This window comes from Gopherus evgoodei, chromosome 13 (genome assembly GCF_007399415.2).
Source record: "Gopherus evgoodei ecotype Sinaloan lineage chromosome 13, rGopEvg1_v1.p, whole genome shotgun sequence".
NCBI lineage: Eukaryota > Metazoa > Chordata > Testudines > Testudinidae > Gopherus > Gopherus evgoodei.
In genome coordinates, this window is record NC_044334.1 from 6,867,638 (window position 1) to 6,893,637 (window position 26,000).

A 26,000-nucleotide genomic window follows, 5' to 3' on the forward strand; every position below is an offset into this window, starting at 1 on the left:
GTTGAATACATTGTGTCAGGTGGCAGTAACTTTCGTGCCTTTTCCTCCCCTCACCCTCCAACATTTGTTACAACATGAATTATTACAGCATTAAAAAATCCCTTTCCCCCACCACACGTCCCCTACAGAAGGACTGCTGGGGCGGGCGAGGTAGGGGTTTGTGGGGGGGTATATAATTTATTTAAAAAACAAAACACTTACAGGCATGCTAAAATTTTGCCCATCATAACGATAGAGTTTATGCTGCCCTTTTTTCAGAGCTGGGTCAATAATCAATTTGTAACTTCTCCAGTGGTGATTTCTTTTCTCGACAGAAGTGCTGGCTTGTGTGCTGTTCTCCATTCCGTTGATCCAACCTGGGGGGGAAAAACATAAAGTTTTTAAAAAACGTAATAAAGATCCCATTTTAGGAATCGCTCATTAAACACATCAAAGCTGGGGGGAAATACACACACGGGAAGACTCTAAAATGGGGGAATTCTTAGACAACCCCTCCACCCCCGTGAGACAAGAGACAGAAAGGGGGGAAAAAAGACCCAATCTCACTTGAACTCTGCTTTTTGCCATGATCTTCTGGGTGCTTGGCTTTTTCCCCTGCCTTGATCTCCTTGAAAGACATTGTGTGAGGTGGCCGATCGTCTCCTTGCAGCGAAAGGCGAGCTCCTTTTCACATTGGGCTGGTTACATTACATTGCTTTTGAAAGGCTCCTGCCTCCTTTTTTTGCGAGCCAACACATATTGTGTGTGTGCTTTCTGCCTGCTTCTCAGGCATCCCACAATACACCACTATGGAGCTCGGCTAATGGCTAACCGCCCTCAACCGAAGGCACATTCACAGCAGCTGCAGCGCGCCGCGAAGCCCCCAGCCTCGCCGAGCCGTGGCACCTCCCCACCCGAAATAAAGGGCCAGGCATTTTCCCGAGCCGAGCCGGCCTCGGGAGGGGATTTTCCCCCGGGTTAATTGCATGCAGGCAATTCCTTGGAATCTGCGGGCTGCGTTTACCTTAGCGCAAACTGTTTCTAAACAAGATGGACAGAGGTGGGAGAAGTTTGGGGGCACTCATTGAGCCTCGCAGGGACCTCCGGGGAGCAGCCCCGGGCACGGGGCGAATAGCTGGGTGTCTGCTGCCCTGCTACAGTGTTGCCCCGCAGCCACACCGAGCCCCGCTGGCTCGCGAGCCGCCTTGTTACAATGTGTCCATTGCACAGGACGGGAACAAGGGGGAGAACGTAGCAGTTTTGCTTATTAAAGGTCCTGGGGTTGCAACAGCCAATCAGCGTGGAGCTTCCATTTTGTTTGAGCGGTGGAAGGCAGCCGGGGATCTCTCGTTTTGCCTCTTTTCCTGGGCGAGGAGCGTCTCGCCTGGCTTTGGGCTTCATGTTGTTTTAGCTCATCTTGTGCTTTTGGTTTGTAATTTGGCCGTGGTTAGGTAATTGGCTGGTTAAAGGCACCAGGAGCCCGCAGCCAATCAGCGCGCAGCTTCCATTTGGCTTGAGTTATTAGACGCTGATCTAAAAACATCCTTCACCAGACAGCTAAGGAGAGGCCAACAGATCAGGCAGCCATTTTTCTGCAATGGAATTAAATGGCCAACTGGGTTTTCCTTTGTTCCAAAAGGGGATACTTTATTTGAATCCACACCATCCATTTCAGGACTTCTCAGTGTTGTATTAATGTCTGACAACATTTTAAAGGACTCAATGAAGAAGGAAGATAAAAAAGATTTGGATTTTTCCTTATGATTTGGAATCCATCTTTGTCTTGTGTAACTAGGTCATGGCACACCCTTATGTCAGCAGTAACAATTTTGAATTCAAAAATAAGTAAATACATATTTTTGTTTGGGTTTTTTAAGCTTTAGAACTATATTATGACTGAACAATAAATTTTAAAAAAAAGTTCCTGTATTAAACACTTAATTCCTGGCCATTTTTATTAACTCCTTTGGTGCTTATAAGGTAACGTTTTAAATATAGACTTAGGAATAGTGAATTCTGGCATAAAAATTTAATATGATAAACTTTTTTTTCTTTTACATTGTAAGTACCCAATCCATTCTGTCCTTACTAAAGTGTAGTTTTCATGTTAATGTTACTGGAGTTGTCCTTATTTCTGAGCCTTCATTTGCATGTCTTATGTTTTTTTGTCTGTTTTAGCTAAAACAATTTTATGCTTTTAAAATATTTTAGTTATAAAGCAAAATATCTGGCGAGAGATGTTTTTAAAATGTTTACATACAGTAAATGTTAACCAGGTGTATTCACACTAACATGTACAGACTAAAATATTTGGGGGGAACATTTTTGAGTTTGTGTAGTCTGGAGAGCCAGTGGCTGTTCTTTTAATGTAGAGTAAATCTGTCACAGGAACCTAGATTTAAGCCTCGAGTTCTAAGGATACTGTCAGTTACCATAACTGGACAACATTTTCTATAGCTTTTTGATGCTACACCATTGCCAGATAAAGATCTCTAAATGTCTTAACAAGATACGTTTTGGCTTGCAAATGTACCAGAGAAGTGGGGATACAGATTATATAGCTCTATATTTATAAATCTGTTTTTTAAAAAGCTAAACAACACAACTTCACCTTCAGAACTGCATTCATCAGTGGTGAGCGGGTAAGTAAACCCTTTTGCCCTTGCAGAGAAACAGATAGCCCAGGCCTGTTCGACAAATGTTATTGTCCTGGACAGAGAGAGCCTAATGATCGTCTGTAAAACGGTAGCTATCTTGTTCTTGTGTCACCGATACATATACAGACTATATTAATATATATTTTTCAGAGGGTGTTTTCTTTTTTTCTCCACACAACGCTTGTTAGCAGCTCTGCTTTTTGTGGAGGGAGACTGCGGATCCATGCTGGCATTACATGGCTGTTAAATTGTTCCACCCCCACCCCCCCCAGCTCCAAACAGAAAGATTATGAAGGAGGCTTTTAGAAGACGAATAGACCAAAGGGAACCCCCTTACGTGTTTATCCATCTAATTACTGAAGAATCTGGCTCGCGAAAAACAAAGAGGGACTGTTTTCAGAACGGTGACCACGAGCCTGTAAAGGTCTCACTAAAATGCGCTGCAAAATCCTTCCCCAGGAGAGGCAGCTACCTTCGAAACGGTCTGAAAATAGATCCACAGTGAGGGAGGCTGCCTCCAAAGGAGGGAGACTTTGCAGCCTGGATTGTTACAGTCGGGAAGAAGTGACGCAGTTGATGTTCACAGCAGTTCTGTGCTTTCATGCAGCTACTGAGCCCATGCAACTAACTCCCAGCTGATTTTTATTTTAAAATCTGCTAATGCACCAAGCGTGTAATGCCTTTGCAGCCCAGTGCCACGAGAAAAACCGGGAGGCTGTCTGGCATTTCAGCATGCAGCTCCAGGTTGTACTCCATATTGTTTGTGAGAGGGGGTGGGGTAGTGGCTCGTAATGGCTTCTTCTTTGTAATGCTGTAGTCTTGTCAGGTTGGGGGGCAGCAGCACGTCTGTGTCTCCCAGTGTCTAGCGTTGTTTCTATTTCCGATCATTGCAGGGAGATGACTGGCCGCCCCCCCTTTGTGAGGCTCGTGGAAAGTGAAGAAGAGAAGTAAGAGGGGGGTTTGTTTTTAAGGCTCAGGGAAAAAAATGGTTGCCATTTCGTGAAAGCACTTTGCAGCAGCAGAAGGAAGCGAGCAGGGGCTTGTAATCGGAGATCCTGGCAGAGCTCCAGCTATTGCCTGCTGTTCTGCTAGGCACTCCCAGGGGGGCTAGGGGGACCGAGCGGGGGAGGGAGAGAGGAGGGGAGGCCAGGGCTAGGCTGGCAGCTCTCTTAAAGAAACAGGACACTAGCTTGGGGAAGACAAAGCAGTATCGAGTAATGCAGGCAAAGCCCTCATGGCTATAAATAACACGATTGTTGCTATGAAGATCCTCCAGGTCACTTTTTAAAAAACTTTAAAAAACAAAAATTACCGTAGCCTAGCGCAGCACAGGCATTCGAAAAGCGAGTGCAATGCGGAATTAGCCAAATGGCCAGGAAATGGCATGAGGCACCCTTAGCGCTCTAGATGGTGGTGTCTGCTTTAAACAGATCGGACGACGGGCTCGCTGTCTGGCGTTCAGATGAATGTAATGGGTTTATGCTGCTAGAAACGTGTAGAGCTGTGTAGAGATCGAGACAAGCCGTGTGATCTTTAGTTCAGTCTTTTAAACCGTCCCCTAGCTCTTAGCGCATTCTTTTTCAAAGTAGGTTTCACTGCATGTTGCTAAGCTTCCTCTGTCCTCTTCGGCCCACAAACAGGGTGGGTCCAACATTGAGATGGGAGGGAGGAGCAGCTGACAGCAGAGTGCATGGCCTGTGCCAGATCAGGTTGCTGGCTGCCCCTGCCTCTCTGCTGACTGCAGGGATCTGTCTGTTCATTGTAGATCCTGCGGCCATTGTATTACTTATGGTCTCTGCACCACTCTGTGTACGTGCAGGGGGATCCTTGCCTTTCCAAAAGGAGTTTGAGAGGCCTCTCTCCCTCACTTCTTCCCTATTGTCAGGCTCAACGTTTAGTAAATGGAGGGTCATGTTAGTCCATTGATCCATTTATATCTCCTTACAGAAAGGATCAAGGCCAGAGGCCAGCTCATATTCTGTATTTCTAGAAAAAAAAAATCTAGGGCACGACTGAAACTAGTGTAGGAGGTTCACTCACAAGGAGAATTAACATGTCCGTTTTCAATTCAGTTAAATCCATTCTGGGTGGTTTTGAAATGCAAAATTTGTCAGATTAAATAGCTAGATGTAGGAAAATCTAAGTATGAGGGTATTATGGTTGTTTCGGAGTTTATAAAATGCTCATTTTGCTCTTTGGGGAGTTGTTCACTCTACTCCACACTAAAATTAGATCAGATAGTGCAGCCTGCCTTAATCAACCATCCAAAGGGCCAGCAAACCCAGTTGTAGAGGTGGCCTTTTCTTAAGGGTAGAAGAAAATCATACCTTTTTCCCTCCCATAAAGATTCACAGTAAGTGGCTACTTAAGACAAATGCTTGCCTCTTGGAGGTGGGATGTATAGTGCAGGGTTCACTGTACCAGTTTGTGTGTAAAGTTAGTTATTTTCTTGTTTTTTGTAAAAGCTTTGGTTTGGTATGTGATGAGAGGGTTACGGGAGGGTAGGGTTGTGCAAATAAATCATTGCATTTTCATCTTTTTCACCATAAATATAAGGGTTTATTTTACTCTTAACAGTTGACTATATTTTCATCCATAATCCTTCCACAACCTGAATCAAGCTGTTATACTAGAACAAGCAATGAACCTGTATGCATGTGTCTATATGGGATACACAAACATAAATTCCCACATGAAAATGCCTCTAAAATACAAGACTTACTATTAAAATTAGAAAACTGGCTCCCCTGCCTTTTAACCAGCCACCTCTCCTCTCTAATTGGGATGCAGTGGTTCAAACACATTACTTTTTTTTTTTTTTCCCCTCTTCCCCTGCTTTTCTAGAATCTCTTTGGAGCCATTATGCACTCGAGCATTCTTGTCCTTTGTATAGTGAAACAGGAAACTATCTGAGCTAATTTCAGAAAGTGAAGTGCATATTTGTATTCAGTAAAATATCTCTGTTAGCAACATGTAGAACTCACTGAGCGCCCTAACCCATGAAGTCACATTCATGTGCATGGCTCTTGCTTGTGCCTGTAGTTCTGATTACTTTAAATGATAAAAAGTAAAGATATTTGCATAAACTATAGTTTTTCTTTACCATAAATCCTTGTTAAGATGTTCCTTGACTATTTTTTATTAAACTAGAAGTCAAACCCATTTTAATTTACTGAAAGATAGTGAAAATCAAATAGCATCCAAATCAAAACAGTGCTGCAGATTATTTTTTACTATAGTAAAACAGTTCTAGGTCTTGCACTATATTGTGCAAGCTGAACATATAAGTGATGAATGAGGAAGTGGTCAGTTAATTTTAAGCAACATCTCTCAACTTTCTGGTGCTTGTTTTTTTTATTTTTAAATGCATGTTAAACTATGTGTTCAATATTTTAACAAATGTTAAAACTCAAATTATCACCTCTTTCTCCCCTCATCCCTCCAAAATGGTTTAATACTGAAGTTCTGTTCTTCACTTAACTGGTTATACCCAACTGTGATTATGGTTTCCAAATAGTGGGTGATCTTATGTATCAAGGCCCTACTTTTGTGTGTGTTCACACAATCTGTCCAAGCACACATCTGTGTAGTTACTTTTCCAGTGCTAATTCCTTTGTGTGCAATTAACCACTTTGCAGAATGCAAAACCATCACCTGTGTCCTCAGGCAATGGAATCTTACAATCGATGAATTGCCCTAGCAAGTGTTAGGGTTAGAAAAGTATGTGTAGAGAGTTGCACATATGTGCAAGTGAAAGCCAGTGTGATGGAGCACTGAAAACCTGGGCCCAAATGTGCTGCAGTAAGTACCATAAAGTGGGTTGAGGCAGAGATTAGTGGCCTATTTCTCAGAAGTGCTGAGCACCTGCAGCTCTTGATGAATAAGAGGCTACCTAGCACCCTTGAAAATCACGTCATGTCTGAACTAGGAATTTCCTTGCTTTTGTAAGGTTGTTAAATAGTGTTTTAAATGTAGTCTAAAAGTTGACAGAATCTGAGAGCAGCTATAACTGTAGAATGGATGGCTTAGTGACCAAGCATTAGGTCTGAAACACTGGGCTATCGCTGCATTTTAAATGCCAGAAAGATCAACCGAGACTTTCTTTGTGTTAGACTGACTCAGTTTTAGTCCTGAAATTTCTGCTCTTATGTGCTCCCTAATGATTCAATAATGCTCCATCTCATAGGAACAGGATTTGTTCTTGCCCAATGTATCCCACTGCTTCATTATTGAGCAGCATGCTCTGTGCCAGTCATCCAAGTGGTGGCTGCATTTCTGTGACAAAGTGTTATATCTGACACACTCTAGGATGAGAGACGCTATAGAAGCAGATATATATAATAATAATTTTTGTAGCTACCCTGGTAGACCATTAATTTTGACAATATTCAGTTTCACAGCTCTTTTATGTTGAGGGTCCTGTACCTTTTTTTTACAATAGTGAATTTAGAAACTAATATAGTAGTGCAGTGTCTGTGCAGGCATGTGTAGCTACTCTCATGCGGCTTTGGACACTAGATTAATAGAAGGACAGATGGTATCATTGTGATCATCTAGTTTGACTTCCTGCATTACACAGTCTGTAGGACTTCCTGCAGTTAATGACTGCATCAGGTCCAATAGCTGTGGTTGAACTAGAGTATATCTTTTAGAAAAATATCAAGTCTTGGTTTTAACCTTTCTGGCGTGGAGAAGCCATCATACTCCTTGTTAAATTGTTTCAGTGATTAATTACCCTCATTTAAAAACAATGTAATAGCCCTATGTTATCAAACTTCTGTTTGTAGATACTTCTAGACTATGATCACATTACCCCTTAACCTTCTTCTGATCACCTAAATGGATTGAGCTCCTTAAGTGTCTCGCTATAAGGCATGATTACCAATCCTTTAATCAGTCTCATGGCTCTTCTCTGAATCTTCTCCAATTTTTCAACCTCCTTCTTGAAATATACACACATGAATTGCTCACAGTATTCCAGTAACAGTGTCAGCAGTGCCAAATACGAAGGTAATATGACTTCTCTACTCCTACTTAATATTCCCATGTTTATGAATCCATGGATCACATTAGCTCCTTTTGACCACAGCATTGCACTGCAAGCTCATATTCAGATTATCCACAATGCTGCCAAGTTCTTTGAGTTACTGCGTCTCAGAATCTCCATCTTGGAGGCATGGCCTGGATTTTTTGTTCCCAGATGTTTTATTATGGCCAAACGTAAAGACATACACTTGGCTATATTAAAAATATTGTTTGCTTGAGCCCAGTTTACCAAGCAATCCAGATCACTCTATCAATGACCTGTCCTCTGCATTATTTACCCACTACTCCATTCTTTGTCATCTGCATACTTTGTCCGTAACCATTTTATATTTTCTTCCAGGTCATTGATAAACAAATATTTAATAACATAGGGTGAGGAACCGGTCCCTGCAGGATCCCACTAGGAACATTCCCACTTATTGGTGATTTCCAGTTAACAATTTACATTTTGAGATCTATCAGACAGTTTTGAATTCATGTTGATTTTATATCGTTCTAGTTTCTTAATCAAAATGTTGTACGGAGTCAAGTCAAATGCCTTACAGAAGTCTATTACATCAACACTGTTACCTTTATCGACCAAACTTGTAATTTCATCAAAACATTATATAATTTACACTAGAACCTAAAATAGTAAGAATGGGAATGTTGACCAAGGAAGATGGTTTTCCTTTGTTTTTTTTGTGCCATACAATTTTTAACCTCTGCCAGAGTGGGGCAGAAAAGATGTCTGTAATTTCTCATGCCATCTCTAGATAGGGCTGCCTTTTACCTCTGTCCTACCCTGCAGTATACTCACTGGGAATATACATATGATCTAGCACAGGGTTTCTCAACCCATGGGTCAGGATCCAAAATTGGGTCACCAGAATGGAGAGGGATAGCACAGTGGTTTGAGCGTTGGCCTGCTGAATCCAGGGTTGTGAGTTCAATCCTTGAGAGGGCCACTTAGGGATCTGGGGCAAAAATCAGTACTTGGTCCCGCTAGTGAAGGCAGGGGGCTGGACTTGATGACCTTTCAAGGTCCCTTCCAGTTCTAGGAGATGGGTATATCTCCAATTAAAAAAAAATTATTATTATTATTAGAATGTTTCAAAGGATTGTCTTGGCAACTTCTGTGACTCCTGTCCGATGGGGCTGACGGGGATTGCCTCCCTCTTCCAGGCACTGCACCCTCTGAGGTCCTAGCACCGCTCAGGTTTGGCCAGCTGTCACGAGGATGAGAGTCTGGGTGGGCCAAATTTGAATGAGTGGCACTGGAACCCCATGAGCCAGGTCATAATTCCACTCTCACAGATCTGGTCCAGTCAGGGAGCCGGGGCCAAACCTGAGTGGTGCTGCAACCACGGAGGTTGAAACACCTGGAGTGGAGAGCCAAGCCCAGCAAGCCCCACAGCACAAGAGCTGCAGGAGCTCCCATTGTGGGGTGAGTGCTGGGCAGGCAGGATTCAGCCCCCTCCAGGGATAGGATCTGACTGAAACCACCCCAGGGCCTCCACCCCTCTAGTCTATTTGCTGGGTTGCAACAGGCATGAACATTTGCAAATGGGTCCTGAGCCCAAAAAGGTTGAGAACCACTGATCTAGCATGAGACTTGGAACCTTTATCTGTTGTATTGTTTTCACGGTCTTGATATAAGAAGATCCGTGTCCATAGCTAATCACATATGATGGAAAGAACACATCTGTCATCAGAAAAAATCCATATGACATTTGATGCACACGATTTTTGTAACCTCAATATATTGGTTATTCATTATACTTTTTGTAATACTAAGCAGGAGCAGCACATCAAGACAGTTTTTGAATGCTTTAAAAATATAATAATTTTTGAGCTATAAAAGAATAACAAAGCAAATTCAATTCCTGTCATACACTAGCTTCTGCATCTCATTTCATTCACAATTTAAATAGAGCTACTGCTGAAGTGAAATGTATTTACAGCAGGTAATTCTGAAAGTACTTTGAAACTTTAAAAAGTTGTTATAAATCAACCAAGCTTGAAACTGATCAATACTTAGAAGTCATTACATCATTTCAAAATTTTAGCTTAATGCTTCCTGGCCTAAAACTGTCAAATTTTAAACAGAAATTACTTCAGTAGTTATGAATTTTGGCATTCATTGAGGTTGTGTTGTTATAGATAGCAAATGAAAGCATACACTGTGAGTGGTAAACTACAAACATATATGGATCAAAATACTTGTGTATTGAGACTTCAATCACTCAGACTGTCTAGAGACACTATTGAACTTGAGCTGTTTTAACAAGTGTGAATGCAGAGCATGTGATAATAACTGGCTGATGGAAAATGCTGTTAGAGTTATTTTTAAAAAAAAGTTGTGAGCTGTTCTCTTTTTTTTTCCTCTTGTGATGACTTTCAAATTTGTTCAGCTTATAAGTGAAACAGTTGTTTTTTTTTTTTTCTAACTACTGCATTGCAAGCTCCACTTATGATATGAAATCAAGCTGAGTTCTTTCTCCCCTTTGTTATCGCTGTTACTGATGGTATCCCAGTTTGGATTTTTTTTGGACACGGCTGTTTGAGTGCTCCAGCTGGTTTATTAAGCCAGGGTTTTTCAGTAGAACTGGCTTGGATATGTGTACTGCCTAATATTGGCTGGTCCACTATAGCCCTATTCTGCTGCATAGCACAGCAGCTTACAGTTGCTAAGCAGCTGCAGATTCTTCTTTACCTTAGCTACCAATAAGCTGTTCAGTGCAAGAAACATCAGTTCCCTTTGATCCATTAAGAAGCATAAGCAGCATGAAAACATGAGCAGTGTATTTTTGACCCAAGCCTATTTCCAAAAATTTGTTTTTATTTTTAACCCTTTCAGACTTCCAGATTGCAAGACAGCTCTAATCCCCGAACTCGAGTAAGCTCTCTCCACACCTCCAGAGAGCTGCGGCCTGCTCATTTTCTCCACTCCCTCTGAGAGGAGTCGGTGATGATGAGCAGAGCTCACTTTACTTCCCAACACCTTCCTTGCCGGTGAAGTCCTTCCTTTTCTGTGACTCCTCTCTCTCAACTGATCAATAATATGCTGAGGTAAGACTAGCCGCTATTGGGGTGGGATGAGGTTCCTGGAACAGGGAAAGTATTGCATAAGAACGGCCATACTGGGTCAGACCAAATGTCCATCTAGCCCAGTATCATGTCTTCTCACAGTGGCCAATGCCAGGTGCCCCAGAGGGAATGAACAGAACAGGGAATCATCAAGTGATCCATCCCCTGTTGCCCATTCTCCGCTTCTGGCAAACAGAGGTTAGGGACACCATCCCTGGCCATCCTGACTAAGAGTCATTGATGGATCTATCCTCCATGAACTTACCTAGTTCTTTTTTGAAGTCTGTTGTAGTCTTGGCCTTCATAAATTCTCTGGCAAGGAGTTCCACAGGTTGACTGTGTTGTGTGGGTGGGCGGGTGGGAAATCACTTGCTTTTGTTTGTCTTTGAAACTGCTGCCTATTAATTTCATTTGATGACCCCTAGTTACTGTGTTATGAGGAGTAAATAACCCTTCCTTATTTACCTTCTCCACACCAGTCATGATTTTATAGACCTCTATCACATCCCCCCTTAGTTGTCTCTTTTCCACGATGAAAAGTCCCAGTCTTATTAATCTCTCCTCGTACAGCAGCCGTTCCATACCCCTAATAATGTTTGTTCCCTTTTTCTGAACCTCTTCCAATTCCAGTATATATATTTTGAGATGGGGCAAATGTATCTGCATGCAGTATTGCCTGTGCTCCTCCTATTCCAGGTCTCTTTCTCCTGAGAGGGCTCTGTAAACCAGCCTCCTGAGAGAGATGCTCTCAAGGACCAGGTATTGGACTACAGGAGGGGGCTGGTGCCACAAAGGACTGGGGGAATCAGTCTGTAGTGCCCCAAAATTATTCCTATTCGACAGCTGTTCAGTTATCCATATTAAATAAGCTGATGATTTGAGCCCATCTCCTAGTGTGTAGTTGTTCACATCATAGGAAAAAAAACCATGGCTGGCATTTGTTGGCAGAGAAGTAAGGACTGAATGGAGAGTAGGGATGTAAATGGTTAACTGGTAAGCATTAGGCTTACCATTAAACGACCTTAACCATTAACCTTGGCGGCCCCACACCAGCTGGAGCAACCTGAGCCCCAGCTGCCTTGTGCCTGCCAGCCAGAGGGACCCCAGCTGTGCCAGGCCGACCGGAGCAACCTTGGTTAACCAGTTAAAGGATATAATTTTAATTGGTTAACCTTTTTAACTGATATTTACATCCCTAATGGAGAGGTAGCTTGTACTCTCCTCTGTTCAACGCCTCCAGGGCAGGGTTGAGGGACATATTCTGGGGGAGCGTGAAAGGAGGAGAAGCTTCCACAGCTGCTGCCTACAGTGTGCCTTCTCGGTGGACAGTGCTCTTCAGGTTCTAGGGCTGTGAGCACCACACCTTTCACCAGTGCTAATTCACTCAACGCTGAGATTTGGAAAGTCATGTCAGCCACATAGATATTCTGGCCCACATGATTGATACCCCTGATTTAAGGGATACCAGAGAAAATAACCTGAAGAGGAACAGTATGCCTTCTCTATGAATAGCTGCTTTCTAGGTAGAAGACAATCTGTGGTTTATGAACCAGATCTGTCCCATCTACATAAGAGTTGCTGAACGTTCCCTGCCCTTTTTTGCTGAGTTGTGCTTCTAGTTTGGCTGTCAGTTCCATTTTTCTGCCACAGACTGTTGTCCAGTTTTCCCTTTTTTAGCCCTTTGAACATTATGGTAGCATTTGGATGGTTTATATGCATAGTTTGCCTAAGCGTTTTGTACTGGGTTAGTGCATGAGCCACTTTGAGCCAGATTAAACAGGAACTCTGTTTCCAAGACATGGAAACGAGTATTTTCTCATTGAAATTTCCTTTTTCCACATTACTTAATATTCTAGAAAATTGTTTTAGCAGCTCTTTCTGCTGAAAAGAATTGGACAGTGTATTTCCTATTTGGCCAAGTAACAATTTAATAATGTTCTGGTTTGGGCTAAACATTATTTAAACTGATGCATGTAACAGCCACCTTTCATTCTGGATAAATGTAAAAAAGCAATTGAGCTCCTTTATGGAACCAAAACAAGCAAACAAAAAAACAACCACCAATGAGGAGTCCTCGTGGCACCTTAGAGACTAACAACTGTATTTGGGCATAAGCTTTTGTGGGCTAAATCCACTTCATCAGATGCACAAAGTGAAAAATACAGGAGCAGGTATAAATACATGAAGGATGGGGGGTTACTTTACCAAGTGTGAGGTCAGTCTAACAAGATAAATAAATTAACAGCAGGATACCAAGGGAGGAAAAATCTCCTTTGAAGTGGTAAGAGAGTAGCCAGTTACAGATAGTTGACAGGAAGGTGTGAGTAAAAGTAGGGAGAAATTAGTATCGGGGAAATTAAATTTAGGTTTTGTAATGACCCAACCACTCCGTCATTATTCAGGCCTAATCTGATGGTATCCAGTTTGCAAATTAATTCCAGTTATGCAGCTTCACGTTGAAGCCTATTTTTGTTGTTTTTTGTTGTTGAAGAATTGCCACTTTTAGGTCTGTTATGGAGTGACCAGAGAGACTGAAGTGTTCTCCTACTGGTTTTTGAATGTTATGATTCCTGATGTCAGATTTGTGTGTATTTATTCTTTTGCATAGAAACTGTTGGGTTTGGCCAACGTACATGGTAGAAGGGCATTGCTGGCACATGATGGCATATATCACATTGGCAGATGTGCAGATGAACGAGCCCCAGATGGTGTGGCTGATGCTGTCCCTTGAATAGATATGTGGACAGAGTTGGCACCAGGGTTTATAGCAGGGTTTGGTTCCTGGGTTGGTGTTTTTGTTGTGTGATGTGTAGTTGCTGGTGAGTATTTGCTTCAGGTTGGGAGGCTGTCTGTAGACAAGGACTGGCCTGTCTCTCAAGGTCTATGAGAGTGAGGGACTGTCCTTCAGGATAGGTTGTAGATCCTTGATGATGCGCTGGAGAGATTTTAGTTGGGGGCTGTAGGTGACGGCTAATGGGATTCTGTTATTTCCTTTGTTGGGCCTGTCTTGTGACTTCTCGGTACCCTTCTGGCTCTGTCAGTCTGTTTTTTCACTTCACCGGGTGGGTATTGCCATTTTAAGAATGCTTGATAGAGATTCTGTAGCTGTTTATCTCTGTCTGAGGGATCAGAGCAAATGCAGTTGTATCTTAGAGCTTGGCTGTAGACAATGGATCATGTGATGTGGTCTGGATGAAAACTGAAGGCATGTAGGTAAGTATAGCAGTCAGTAGGTTTCCGGTATAGGGTGGTATACTGTTTAGGAAATGGACCTCTCGTGTGGACTGGTCCAGGCTGAGGTTGATGGTAGGGTGGAAATTTGTTGAAATCTTGGTGGAATTCCTCAAGGGTCTCCTTCCCATGGGTCCAGGTGATGAAGATGTCATCAGTGTAGCGCAAGTAGAGTAGGGGCATAAGGGGACAAGAGCTGAGGAAGCGGCGTTCTAAGTCAGCCATAAAAATGTTGGCATACTGTGGGGCCATGCGGGTACCCATAGCAGTGCTGCTGACTTGAAGATATATATTGTCCCCAAGTCTGAAATAGTTGTGAGGACAAAGTCAAAGTTCAGCCACCAGGTTTGCCGTGGTGGTATCAGGGATGCTAATCCTGATGGCTTGTAGGCCAGTTTTGTGTGGAATGTTGGTGTAGAGAGCTGCTACATCCATAGTGGCTAGGATGGTGTTTTCTGGAAGATCACCAAAGGATTGTAGTTTCGTCAGGAAGTCAGTGGTGTCTCGAAGATAGCTGGGAGTGCTATAGTGTAGGTCCCGAGGAGAGAGTCTACATGGAGTACTACCCAAACCATAGGCTCAAGGGAGGGCTTCAGTAAAAGCTGAACAATGTGGCCCAAGAGGTTTCCCTGTGGACTGATATAGCAAAGGCAGAGGGTAGGGCAGTGACTGATTAAGCTGGTTGTGAGAGAAGCAGAAAGAGACAACACAAAAACAGACTTAGCCCTCGTCCAGACTAACCCGCGGCATCGGCGGGTTAAAATCGATTGCTCGGGGATTGATATATCGCGTCTCGTCTGGACGCGGTGTATCGATCCCCGAGCACGCTTACATCGATTCCGGAACTCCATCAATCCGAACGGAGTTCCGGAATCGACACGGAGAGCCGCGGACATCGATGCAGCGCCGTCCAGACTGGTGAGTACCTCGATTTTAGAAATTCGACTTCAGCTACGTTATTCTCGTAGCTGAAGTTGCGTATCTAAAATCGATTTTAATTCCTAGTCTGGACGTGGCCATAGAGAAGGCAGAACGAGCTTGAGGAGCATGGCCCTGAGACAAAACTTAGAGAACTTTTTGGCTGAGCGATGGTTGAAAGAGGCTTGGAACTGTGAGCAAAGAAACTCTCTCCTGTTTGATTCCTACTGTGCTGAGGGAAACAAGACTTTGACCATTCTTTGTAAATAAACAGGACTGCATACCAAAAACAAAGAAACAAAAACCCCAAAACCTGTCTCCGTCGTCAGTTTCTTCTCCTAACTGAAACAACCTGCAGGACTCTGGAAATTAGCTAACCACTTGGGAGAAAAAGAGGTAACAATAACTTGTACTGATAGTGCTTTGCACTGACATAGTGCCTTTCATGGGTGGAGCTTGAACTGCTTTACAAACATTACAATACATAGTATCCCATTGACCTATTTTTGTATGCACTTTACAGGTAGCACAAAAGTTAAATGACTTAACCAAATTCCTATAGGCCTAGTTTATACAAATCTGCACTTTTACTGGTATAGCTAACTTCATTTGTAGTGGGTGGCTTTACTATACCAGTACAAAGCAGAGTTTCCCCATTATAGCTGCATCCACACTAGGAATGCTTTGCTGGAATAGCATTCTGATATTCCAAAATCAGTAAGTGCTTAGCGTAGAGACAGCCTAGGTGGTTTTTGCTAGTTTAGCTATACTGGTTGGTATAACTATCTTGGGAAAATATTTGTAGTGTAGACAGGGCCATAGAGTGGTGGTGATGCTGACAAAAAAAAAAATTGACGCTGCTCCTGTGCAGAGACCACAGCCTACCATGCTGACCAATACTGTCTCACTGTTTTACTTATATTCCCCCTATATGCATCTGTGGTCTCTTATGTTATATTTAGATTGTAAACTGTTTGGGACTGGGACTGTCTCTCTGTTCTGTGTTTTTACAGCACCTTGAACAGTGAAGTCCTGGTCCATGACAAGGGCTCCTGGGCGCTATGGTCATACAAATAATAACAGTAGAGCAGGGAAATGAATTCAGTATCCAAACTTCGGCTCCCTCACTCTGAACACTAGCTCACACTTCCTGAATGGCATGTGGGAAAGATGTTAAATATAATACACTATTATCTTTCCTAAACAGGCTTCCTCGCTAAAATTAATGTGAAAATATAGCCTACCTTGATGAGAGAACATTCTGTGTGGTAATACAGAAACTAGTTTGCTTTGCCACTCATTGGCAGAAAGCATATCAACTTGTCATTTCCCTGGAAGTATAGGATTTGAGGGAAATATTAAGAAACTGTTAAGTTCTTAAGTGTTGCTCAATTACTGAGTCAGCAGTGTAGCACGATATTAATATATTCCATGATTAGATTTTTTTTTTAAGACAATGCAAAAATCTGTAAAGTGAAAATTGTAGTCCTGAGGCAGGAGCTTCAGGATTAAATTAGCAATTCAAATTAAAAACAAGTTGAGCTATTTACAGGATCAGATTTTTTTTTTTTAATTTGAAGATTATATGAATCAAAATATACATTTTTTAGCATATTGTTACACAGAAGAAGAAAATTCTGCCTCAGGACTGGTTGAAAAGAGTTTTGACTGTTTACTAAGTTTCTGTTTACCTTTTTAGCACCAGATTTCATTACTGTTGAACTATCAGATTTCAGTGAAGCTCTGCACTTAAGACAGGGCTATGCCTGACTGCATCACATCACAGGGTATTGACATGTATGGGAATTATATGTTCCTGTGTGTGATATATATCACACACCATGCTCTAAAACATATTTTAATTATATTATTAAAGAGTTGTGCCTGAATATAAAAAAAAAAGACTATTTGGCATCTAATTTCTGGGATAGAATGCTTCCAGTTTCCTCTGCCTTGGCTTGATACCTGCAACAATTATAAGATGAATTTCAAGTGCTGCAGGGTGGGATTTACAGATTGCTCATGTTAATTCCAACCTAAATTCTCCTCCTGGGCCTTCAGAGTAAAGTGGATACAAATAAATGTTTTTAATCAGATTTTATTTAAATTTGTTTTTATTTAAGTGTATTTTTATTTTTAAATATAAACATGCTTAAATTCAATTTGAAATTGACAACCTATGTTAAGAGCTAAATTTATGTAAACTATTAAAATAAAATTTAAAAAATATGCTGCATCAATGACCCATCTTTTGAATTTTAATGAATTAAAGGATGTTACTTTTTAAATTTATATACAGAATTAGGGCTAAACATCTTTAACTTTTGAGATCAACTCAAGCTTTATAAATACGTCACAATATCATGCATCTAATTAAATCTGTCTGTCTCTCTCTGGATATAGATATATATTACTTTCAGTCTTTACAATGGAGAGAATGCTGCTATTTACATTTTTCCAAATGTAAGTTATTTCAGTTTCTGTTGCACAGAAAAGATTTTGCCTTAATTACTTTTTGTTTTCAGTTTAACTAGCAGGTGGAGAGAGAGTTAAGCACCTAAACTCCTGCAAATCTCACTAGGCACCTGTCTGGATCTTTAGGTACATATCCATGGTGACAGGAAACGATCCATCAGTTCACTATTTACTGTTCATTCTTCCATTGTGTTTTGCATTTAAAACTGATTTATTAAACATGTTTTGATAAACTTACTTTTTCTTGTTATAATCCAGCACATTTAAGGAAGTTTTATTTAATAAATAGATGCGTCTGACAAAGTGTGAATTCACCCATGAAAGCTTATGCTCCAATACATCTGTTAGCCTGTAAGGTGCTACAGGACTCCTTGTTGTTTGTTTAATAAAAACATTTTTAAAATGTCATTTTTGTATATTTTAAGCAAATTTCTATTTCTGTTCAAATGCAGCTTGATACAAATAGCAAGTAAAAAAAAATCTAATAAGAAATGAATCATTCACCATTCTCTAATATAAAATAAAAATTAAAACTCTGAATAAATGTATATTAAGCAACATAATTAATTAAGTATATATGTAAAGATATAGTGCTGTCCTTGCTAGTGCAAAAAACAAACAAAAAAACACACCAAATTTGGTGCATAGGCAATCAAATGTGTTTTAATTATTATACCAACCAATGAAAGAGGTTTATTCTTTAGAAAAATTAAAAGTACAAATGCAAAACAAGATTAAATTCAGTTATGTAAATCAGTTTCCTGTTTGCTGATCTGATTTTTAAATCACTTTTATTAACATCAGTCCATGCCATTTGAGTGTATTTACCCTCTGAATTTAGGCAGACTCTGCCAGCTCAGTGTATGAAAGCACAAGGTCTTTGTCAGACTGCATTTTGCTGTTGTATGAAAGCACAAGGTCTTTCATACAACAGCAAAATGCAGTCTGACAAATCAAACCTGCAAATTTTGAATTAAAAAAACTGCAGTCATGTGTAGCTTTTTATTTTTCGAAACTTAATACTAATAACTGGTAGGTTTTTTGTTGATGTATTTTAATTTTTTTAGTGACTTCAGTACTGCTGAAAAGTATGGGATTGACAGCTCCTGACCACTGAGTTCTCTTATTGATCTACTGTAAAGCAATGTCCTTGGCACTGGCATTACAAACTTCCCCATGGGGTCCTAATCATTTGCCTCAACCTTAACATGATGTGCTTTCACTACATCTAGGGGCAGAGGAGTTCAGTCTTTATGCCCCATCAATCCCTGTCCTCTGCTGAAACTGTCAATTAGTGCCAATTGTGATGAGGGCAGCAATCACTGAATACTGCTCTAAGACCACTAAACATCTTTCATTGTGTACCCAAGATTATATAATGACTCTCAGTAGCTACCAGTCTGGGCTAGATTTGAACTGGCAACCCATAAGTGAAAGGCTCTATATCCCAATTCAAAGAACCAAATATCTGTTTAAAGCAAAAATCTATTCCTTATTGCCTTTTTATATTAATTACAACAGAATTTTTAAGTGCAATCCCAGCATCCCCTTCCCACTTAGAATGGTAATACACAAAATTTCTCTCTTCTTCCACTGTTTTCATGTCACATTATCTACCTAAAAAAAATGCTGATTTTTCTTTCCAAGAAAAAGACAATAATTCAGGTGGATTGCTGTGTAGTAATACCTGCTTAACTGTTTGACTTTAACTTCAGTTTGTAAAGTAGATAAAACATTTTAAAATGATAGGGTTCCAGCATGGTTTTTGTGGAAGTGTGGACACTGTTTTCTCTTTTCCTCCTGATAACTGTCACCAAATCACAATAGACAGTTCCCCTCCACTAAATACACTACAGCATGGTTTTATGACACCATCAGGCAAAAAATCCTTCTCCACCTTTGTTAAAGAACCCCTCTTCTAATATTAATTTTTAAACATGGCTATACCTATCATCATTTTGCTTCTAGTGTAAACAGGACCCCAATTTAATGTACAGTCTGTTTCATTTGTATCTTGTGGCAAACATAAACCGCGTATCAATTGATAAAGTGGTGAGGAGTGTACATTTAATTTGGTAACCGATATTAGTGGTAACAAAAATGCAATATAGACAAAACATTTTACATACCACTGATCAGCAGATTCTTGTTTTTCCGAGTCTCTGCATGTGTTTATAGGGTTAGTGCTTCACAGTATGTAGTGGATAAGAGTTGAGCTGTAAGGTACTGGTGGTAGACTTGTTATATCTGCAATAAATAAATAAATGGGATAAACACAGGTTTTAAAAATCATATTTGCAGTTTGTTAATAAAGGGCTAGGCCCTGCTTCCACTGAAGTCAGTGGAAAAACTTCCACTCAGGATCAGACTCATAATACAAGTGTGTGCATTTATCACAACTAGAAAAAATACTTAGCATTTATATACTACTTTATGTGCAAAACATTTTGCAAACATTAATTTAAAATAATGAGTGTAACCAAAATATTTAAGAGTTACATTTTTCAAATGTCAGGTTGACTATTTAAAATACTATATCTATCAAGTTTAGAGTAGACTAAATTGCTCACTTGTATTATATTGAGTCCTGAATCTAAAATGCTTCCCCTAAAACAAAATATAAGAAGTTTAGATGTGGTTTTTGTAAACAATCAAACAAATCCTACCTTGAATGAGTTATTGAATTACAACTCTATGAATTACAGTAATTCATTCAAGGGACATGAAGCAGCATATTTATGGGTTATATCTGTTGATTTTTGAGATGGGTATAAAGGCCTGATCTAGCAAAGTGCTGAGCTGTTCCTGGGCAGTGCTGAGTTCCTTCAACTGAAGTCCATACAAGTTGAGCCCCTTACCATCTTGCAGGATCAGACTTTAAGAGCATGTTTAGGTCTGGAATGTTCATAAGGTTTTGTATTCTCTTTTGACAGATCTATATACTCTAAATGTTCATGTTATGTTTTCTCAAAAATAAAATGTTAACATCATATAGGAGTGAACTCAGATGCTCATTGTCTTTTTAAATTTTGATTTTACAGCTCCTACCTGGGTACTTATATGGCCCCACCACCACTGTAATATCACCTCCTTTTCCCTGTTCAGTTCTCTGTATATGAACCGATGTCTTCCTTGAAACATCACTGACTCCAAGGGCATGAGATAATTCACTGGTAGTGAAAGTGGTTTTTGCATGCAGTCTCGAAGGCCATCTAGTGACACAACTATGCAAGAAGAAATGTCAGACCCCATGTGAACTGTAATTTAAAAAAAAAAAAAAAGTAAAATTGGGGAATGATAAACTCAACAGTTCTGTTGGTGGATTGTTACCCCTTACACAGGTAATATTTCAGAAAGTTTTAGGGGTGAGCAAAATTTCCCAAGGAATTTAGATTTGCATAGTAAATGGGAGAAGAGTTGAGACACTTCACTCCAGGGAGCAAGTGGTTCATCTATGCTAGGTATAGGACTTAGTCCCTACAGAGAATGGGGCTCAATTTTGATCTCAATTACTACATTGTAAATGCAGAGTAACTCCAGTGAAATGCAAGATCAGGGCCATATTTATCATCTTATCCCTTTGGTTCTTACCTTTAAACAGATGCTACTTATGTGTGTATAATTAAGTCTGTGCATAAACGTTAACAGGGTTTGGTCTATGTAACTGAAATAAACACAATATTAGAGCTAAATTTGATGACAGTAAGGTTAGTATTGTACCAATAACTTTGAACACAGTTGATGTTTCTTAATTTAAGACTAGGGCACCTAAGTACCATGGTGATAGATGCATTAGAAATTAATAAAGTGAGCCACATGAATCTCTGGTGAAATACTGAAGTAATCTGGAATTTCATCAAGGATGAACTTGACAAATCAGTATGTTACCTTCATTGTCCTAACAGCTATTCTTTTCACCTGTGATATCGCATCCTGAAGAGGTGTGTCAGATATAAATATTTTTGGCTGCTTTTATTTCTGGAGAGAGTAAAAACCATGTTGCTTCTCGAACAAGTGTTTCCTGCAGCTGCCAGAGACTTTAAACAAATAAAATACATGTTTAAAGGCCAAGGAAATGCTCTTGAGAAGAGGTGAGGATGCCAGAACAGTTAGGGGGAGGGCAGGGCTTAGGAACAGCGCAGTGGAGCTCCTGTAAAGGGATGGATATGACAGGGGGCTTGTCAATTCACCAGGGGCTGCTGGGTGTAAGCAGTATCTATGTACAAGGCTGTCGTGCACTGGACGTTCCTATATAAATGGAGCTGATCTCAGTGCAGTGTGAGGGGTCTGCATGAAGGTTTCCAAATAGAAGTCCGTGCGCGGGGGAGGGGCTGTCTTAACGCACCCTCCTGTGTGTGCAAAGGGGTCTCAGTGCCAAGGAAGCCCCCGTGCGTGTAGGGGAGGGGGGGTCTCAGTGCCCTAGGGCCGCTGGGTGTAGGGGGGGGGGTCTCAGTTCCATAGGCCCCTGGGTGTAGGAGGCTGGGGGGGCGGGGGTGTCTCAGTGCCCTAGGGCCCCTGGGTGTAGGGGGGGTCTCAGTGCCCTAGGGCCGCTGGGTGTAGGGGGGGTCTCAGTTCCATAGGCCCCTGGGTGTAGGAGGCTCGGGGGGGGGCTGGGGTGTCTCAGTGCCCACGCGGCCCCTGTGCGTGGGGTGTCTCAGTGTCCGCATTGAAGGCTGCCTACGCGCCGTGAGGCGGGAGCGGGTCTACGGGCAATGGCGCCGCCTCGGGGCGGGGGCGGGATCCGGCTGTGCGGTGTGTGGGGCACCTCCAGGGCGCGGAGCCGGGGCCGGCGCAGGCGGCTCGAGCCGAGCCTGTTCCCCTCAGCCAATCCCCGGCGGAGCCGGGAGCCGGGCAGCTCGGCCCCTTCCCCGCCCTCCTCAGCCCGGAGAGCAGCGCCCCCCGGGCGCACAGGGAGCCGGGCTGACAGAGATGCCGCCTGCTCCCGCGGGGCTGCTGCTGCTCTAGAGCCGGGACCCCCCCCCCGCACTCCGGGGCCCGCCCGCCCGCGCCCCCCAGATGGCGGTGCCGAACGGGTCCGTCCCCGGCGGGGAGCCCGGGGAGAGCGAGAGCCCGCCCGCCCCCTCCGGGCAGAAGGAGCTGAAGATCGTGATCGTGGGGGATGGAGGCTGCGGGAAAACGTCTCTGCTCATGGTGTACGCGAAGGGAGCCTTCCCCGAGGTGAGTGCGGGGCCGGACCCCCTGCCGCAGCCCTCGCGCCGCAGCATCTCCAGGAGCCCCCCTGCACCTCTCGACAAGAGGGGGCTCTGCCCACCTCCACCAGGGCTAGCCTAGCCCTCCCTAGGGCCACCAGACAGCAAATGTGAAAAGTCCGGACGGGGTGGGGGGTAATAGGAGCCTATATAAGAAAAAAAACCCCAAAATCGGGACTGTCCCTATAAAATCGGAACATCTGGTCACCCTAGCTGCCCCTGAGCAGTCCTGGAAGAAATTCCTCACTGGCCAGAGCTGTAAGAGCGACAGCAGGCGCCAGCCCGCGCTGGGCTCCGCACTAGCCAAGGCAGAGGTGCGCACTGCTGGCGCTAGCACCAGGCTGGGAAGGTTTGTCATGGGGTGAAGGGGGTTTCCAGGAAGGGGCTTTCTGGAGGCTGTTCAACTCATCGCTAAACCAAGTCGTGGCAGGATGTGCAGGCGACGGGTTTGTACCTGAGAGAAGCAACTGCCAGGCGGTGGCCGAGCTAGTCTGAGTAAATTTAAGAGTTGGTTTTAGACACTTCGCTTGCCTTTTGTGCCTTCAATTTTTTAAGTTCAAGAATGACTTTTCCTCTAGGCATTTGTAAACAGCCTTATTTCTAGAGAAGTTTCTGTATTGAAACCTGTAATGTGAAGATTTGGTTGGGGCTTTCCAGTAACACAAAAGGTTTAGGAGGGAGAGTACCAGGTATCTGGCTCAAAAACCCATCTGTACCTAGAATATTGGTAGTGAGGTTCAAATAAAGCTTGAAACCTGTAACAGCTGAATCATTCCTTTCTCTTTGTATAATTGCATTTCAGAGAATTAAAACTTGTTGTTAGAGTACATACACCAAATATATGGGAACATAGCCTACAGGAGATGTGAGTGCTGTTCCTAGCCCTTCTGCTCTTTCCCATGTGAAAGTGGACAAGTCATTTTAACCTGTCTGTGTCACCTTCCCCATCAGTAAAATGGGGATAATATCTGTCTACCAGAGTTTCTGTAAGGCTTTATTCATTCATGCTTATAAAGTGCTTTGAGATCCCTGGAGGGAAGGGATTACTGAACTGCAAAATAATATTATTATCATTTAACTAGAATTGTATTTCCTTTTTTTGACAGAAATATGCACCTTCTGTATTTGAAAAGTATACGACCAGTATTACTGTTGGCAACAAAGAAGTAATTCTGAATTTGTATGACACTGCAGGTAAATCACTTTAACCAAGATGCTTATTTGAAAAATAAATAAGTAAACAAGCACAGCCAATTTTTCTGCAGCACCTTGTAAGGGATTACACAGGGGGACTGGCCTTAGGCAAGTAGGAAGCTGGCTGAAAAATTTTTGTGGTATTAATAGCAATACAGCAGATCAATTTTTGTACTACAGAAATGATTTTGTTGAATGTGCTTTTTTGTTTAATATATCAACTATTCTTTAATATTTCAGACATTTGAGGGGATGTTATTTATGTGACCACTTTTACCACCAAAATACTAGACATTCACCAAACTAGATTGTTCTTGTTCTCTTTTGGATGTACAGTTGGCTGATATTGGAAAGATAGTAAAACCAAACAAATTTTCTTTTTGCTTTCTGTTAAGGTATTTTTATTGGTTGTGTTAAAGTTAAAACTATAAGAGGTCAAAACCCTTAAAGTCATGCCTATGTGACTGCCAGCGAGAAGAACGTCACTAGTCCTAATGAATTTACAGTTTTAGTCATGGGTTTGTTCTTAATAGTGAAGAAGACTATTAAGAAAGTCACCAACTAGCATGCATATCTTGAAGGTATTAAATATCAGGTGCCCAGAAGCAAAATGTAATGTAATCAACCAGGAAGATACTTTCATCTCCCACCATGTGTGATCAAAACAGTAAAAGGGATTTTTAAAAAAGCCTGTTAGTGTTCAAAATAGAAAGCCCACAATGCTAAAAGTATGTTAGAACATTGACAGTTTTGATGGTTTCTTCCCAGGGATGAATGGAATGGTTTGTGTTCAGCTTTGTTTGTTATAGTTTCTATAGCAATGACTCTCAATTATCCATTTGTGTTCCAAAAGAGAACCCTAATATTAAGATACACTGTGTCAAATTCTGCTCTGTTACACCAGTTTGAACCAGGAGCAGTTCTATTTGGTAAATCAGGTCACTGATTCAAAGCGATCTGGATTGCTTGGTAAACTGGGCGCAAGCAAACAATATGTATTTTAATATGGCTAATTGTAAACATTTACCTCTAGGAACAAAGAATGCAGGCCACACTTACACGATAGGAGACTCTAGCCTGGGAAGCAGTGACTCTGAAAAAGATTTGGGTGTTGTGAGAAATAATCTACTGACCATAATCTTCCAGTGTGTCCAAAATAATGACCCTGTGGCCAAAAGAGCTAATGCAGTCCTGGTGTGCATAAACAGGAAAATCTCAAGTAGGACTAGAGAGGATATTTTACCTCTGTGTTTGGCGCTGGTGCATCCGCTGCTGGAATACTGTGTCTTGTGCTGGTGTCCACAATTCAAGAAGGATGTAGATAAATTGGAGAGGGTTCAGAGAAGAGCCACAAAAATGATTAAAAGATTAGAAAACATGCCTTATAGTGATAGACCCAAAGAGCTCAATATATTTAGTTTAACAAAGAGAAGGTTAAAGGGTGACCTGGTTACTGTCTATAAGTATCTGCATGGGCAACAAATAGTTCATAATGGGCTCTTTAATCTAGCAAAGAACTGTATAACATGATACTGGCTGGAAGTTGAACCTAGACAAACTCAGAGTGCAAATAAGGCGTACATTTTTAAAGGTGAGAGTAATTAACCACTAGAACAATTTACCAAAGGTTGTAGTAGGTTTACCACCACTGACAATTTTGGATTGGATGTTTGTCTAAAAGGTATGCTCTAGGAATTATTTTGGGGAAGTTCTATGGCCTGTATTATACTTGAAGTCAGCCTAGATGATCCAGTGTCCCTTCTGGTTGTGGAATCTATAAATCTATGAACGCAGTGCAGTTACTCCAAATTTACATCAGTTTAACTTGCAGCCGAATTTGGCTAATTAAGCAATTTTTTAATTTTGATATTCAAAAAAATACAATTGGCCTTTTAAATCCATTGTAGGACATCAGAGTAATCATCTTTCAGCACTATTTTTTATATTAAGTGATCTTTGCGGTGAACCTTTTATCCAGTGCAGTAGGATCTTGATTACCCACATTTTTCTAATAAATTGCCAGTATGTCTCTCTCTTTTTTTGACACACTTGCTCTTGAATCCAGTGATACAGATAATCTGGATCCTACCATACACTAGTTTGGGGTTTTTTTTAGTTCAGGAAAGAACAGTGTGAAATCTACTATGCATAACCAATAGCTGGAACTTGTTAATGTAGAATTTTGGGGTGCAAATACTGTGTCACTTATTTTTTTGTAAAC

The 26,000-nt window shown here is 41.6% G+C and overlaps 2 protein-coding genes across 8 annotated transcripts in view; one reads left to right on the forward strand and one right to left on the reverse strand.

Annotated features, from left to right (window-relative positions):
- SETD1B (SET domain containing 1B, histone lysine methyltransferase) overlaps positions 1 to 784 on the reverse strand; it is a 68,893-nt gene extending 68,109 nt beyond the window's left edge. For both annotated transcript variants that reach the window (XR_004002950.1, XM_030582574.1), the window contains exons 1-2: positions 547 to 784; positions 202 to 356 (exon numbers count right to left, since the gene is read on the reverse strand). Coding sequence is in view for 1 of the 2 variants with exons in the window: in XM_030582574.1 (XP_030438434.1) it covers positions 202 to 356; positions 547 to 619 (228 nt within the window). In the remaining variant the exon portion in view is untranslated. The remainder of the gene's footprint in view (positions 1 to 201; positions 357 to 546) is intronic.
- A 503-nt stretch (positions 785 to 1,287) lies between these two features.
- RHOF (ras homolog family member F, filopodia associated) overlaps positions 1,288 to 26,000 on the forward strand; it is a 43,640-nt gene continuing 18,927 nt past the window's right edge. Inside the window, exons 1-8 of one of the 6 annotated variants that reach the window (XR_004002953.1) lie at positions 1,966 to 2,621; positions 3,530 to 3,583; positions 10,522 to 10,733; positions 11,448 to 11,510; positions 15,175 to 15,296; positions 17,304 to 17,363; positions 20,417 to 21,466; positions 23,692 to 23,775. Coding sequence is in view for 1 of the 6 variants with exons in the window: in XM_030582576.1 (XP_030438436.1) it covers positions 22,392 to 22,553; positions 23,692 to 23,779 (250 nt within the window). In the remaining 5 variants the exon portion in view is untranslated. The other 5 variants (XR_004002954.1, XR_004002952.1, XR_004002955.1 and 2 more) reach the window with 5 other exon arrangements.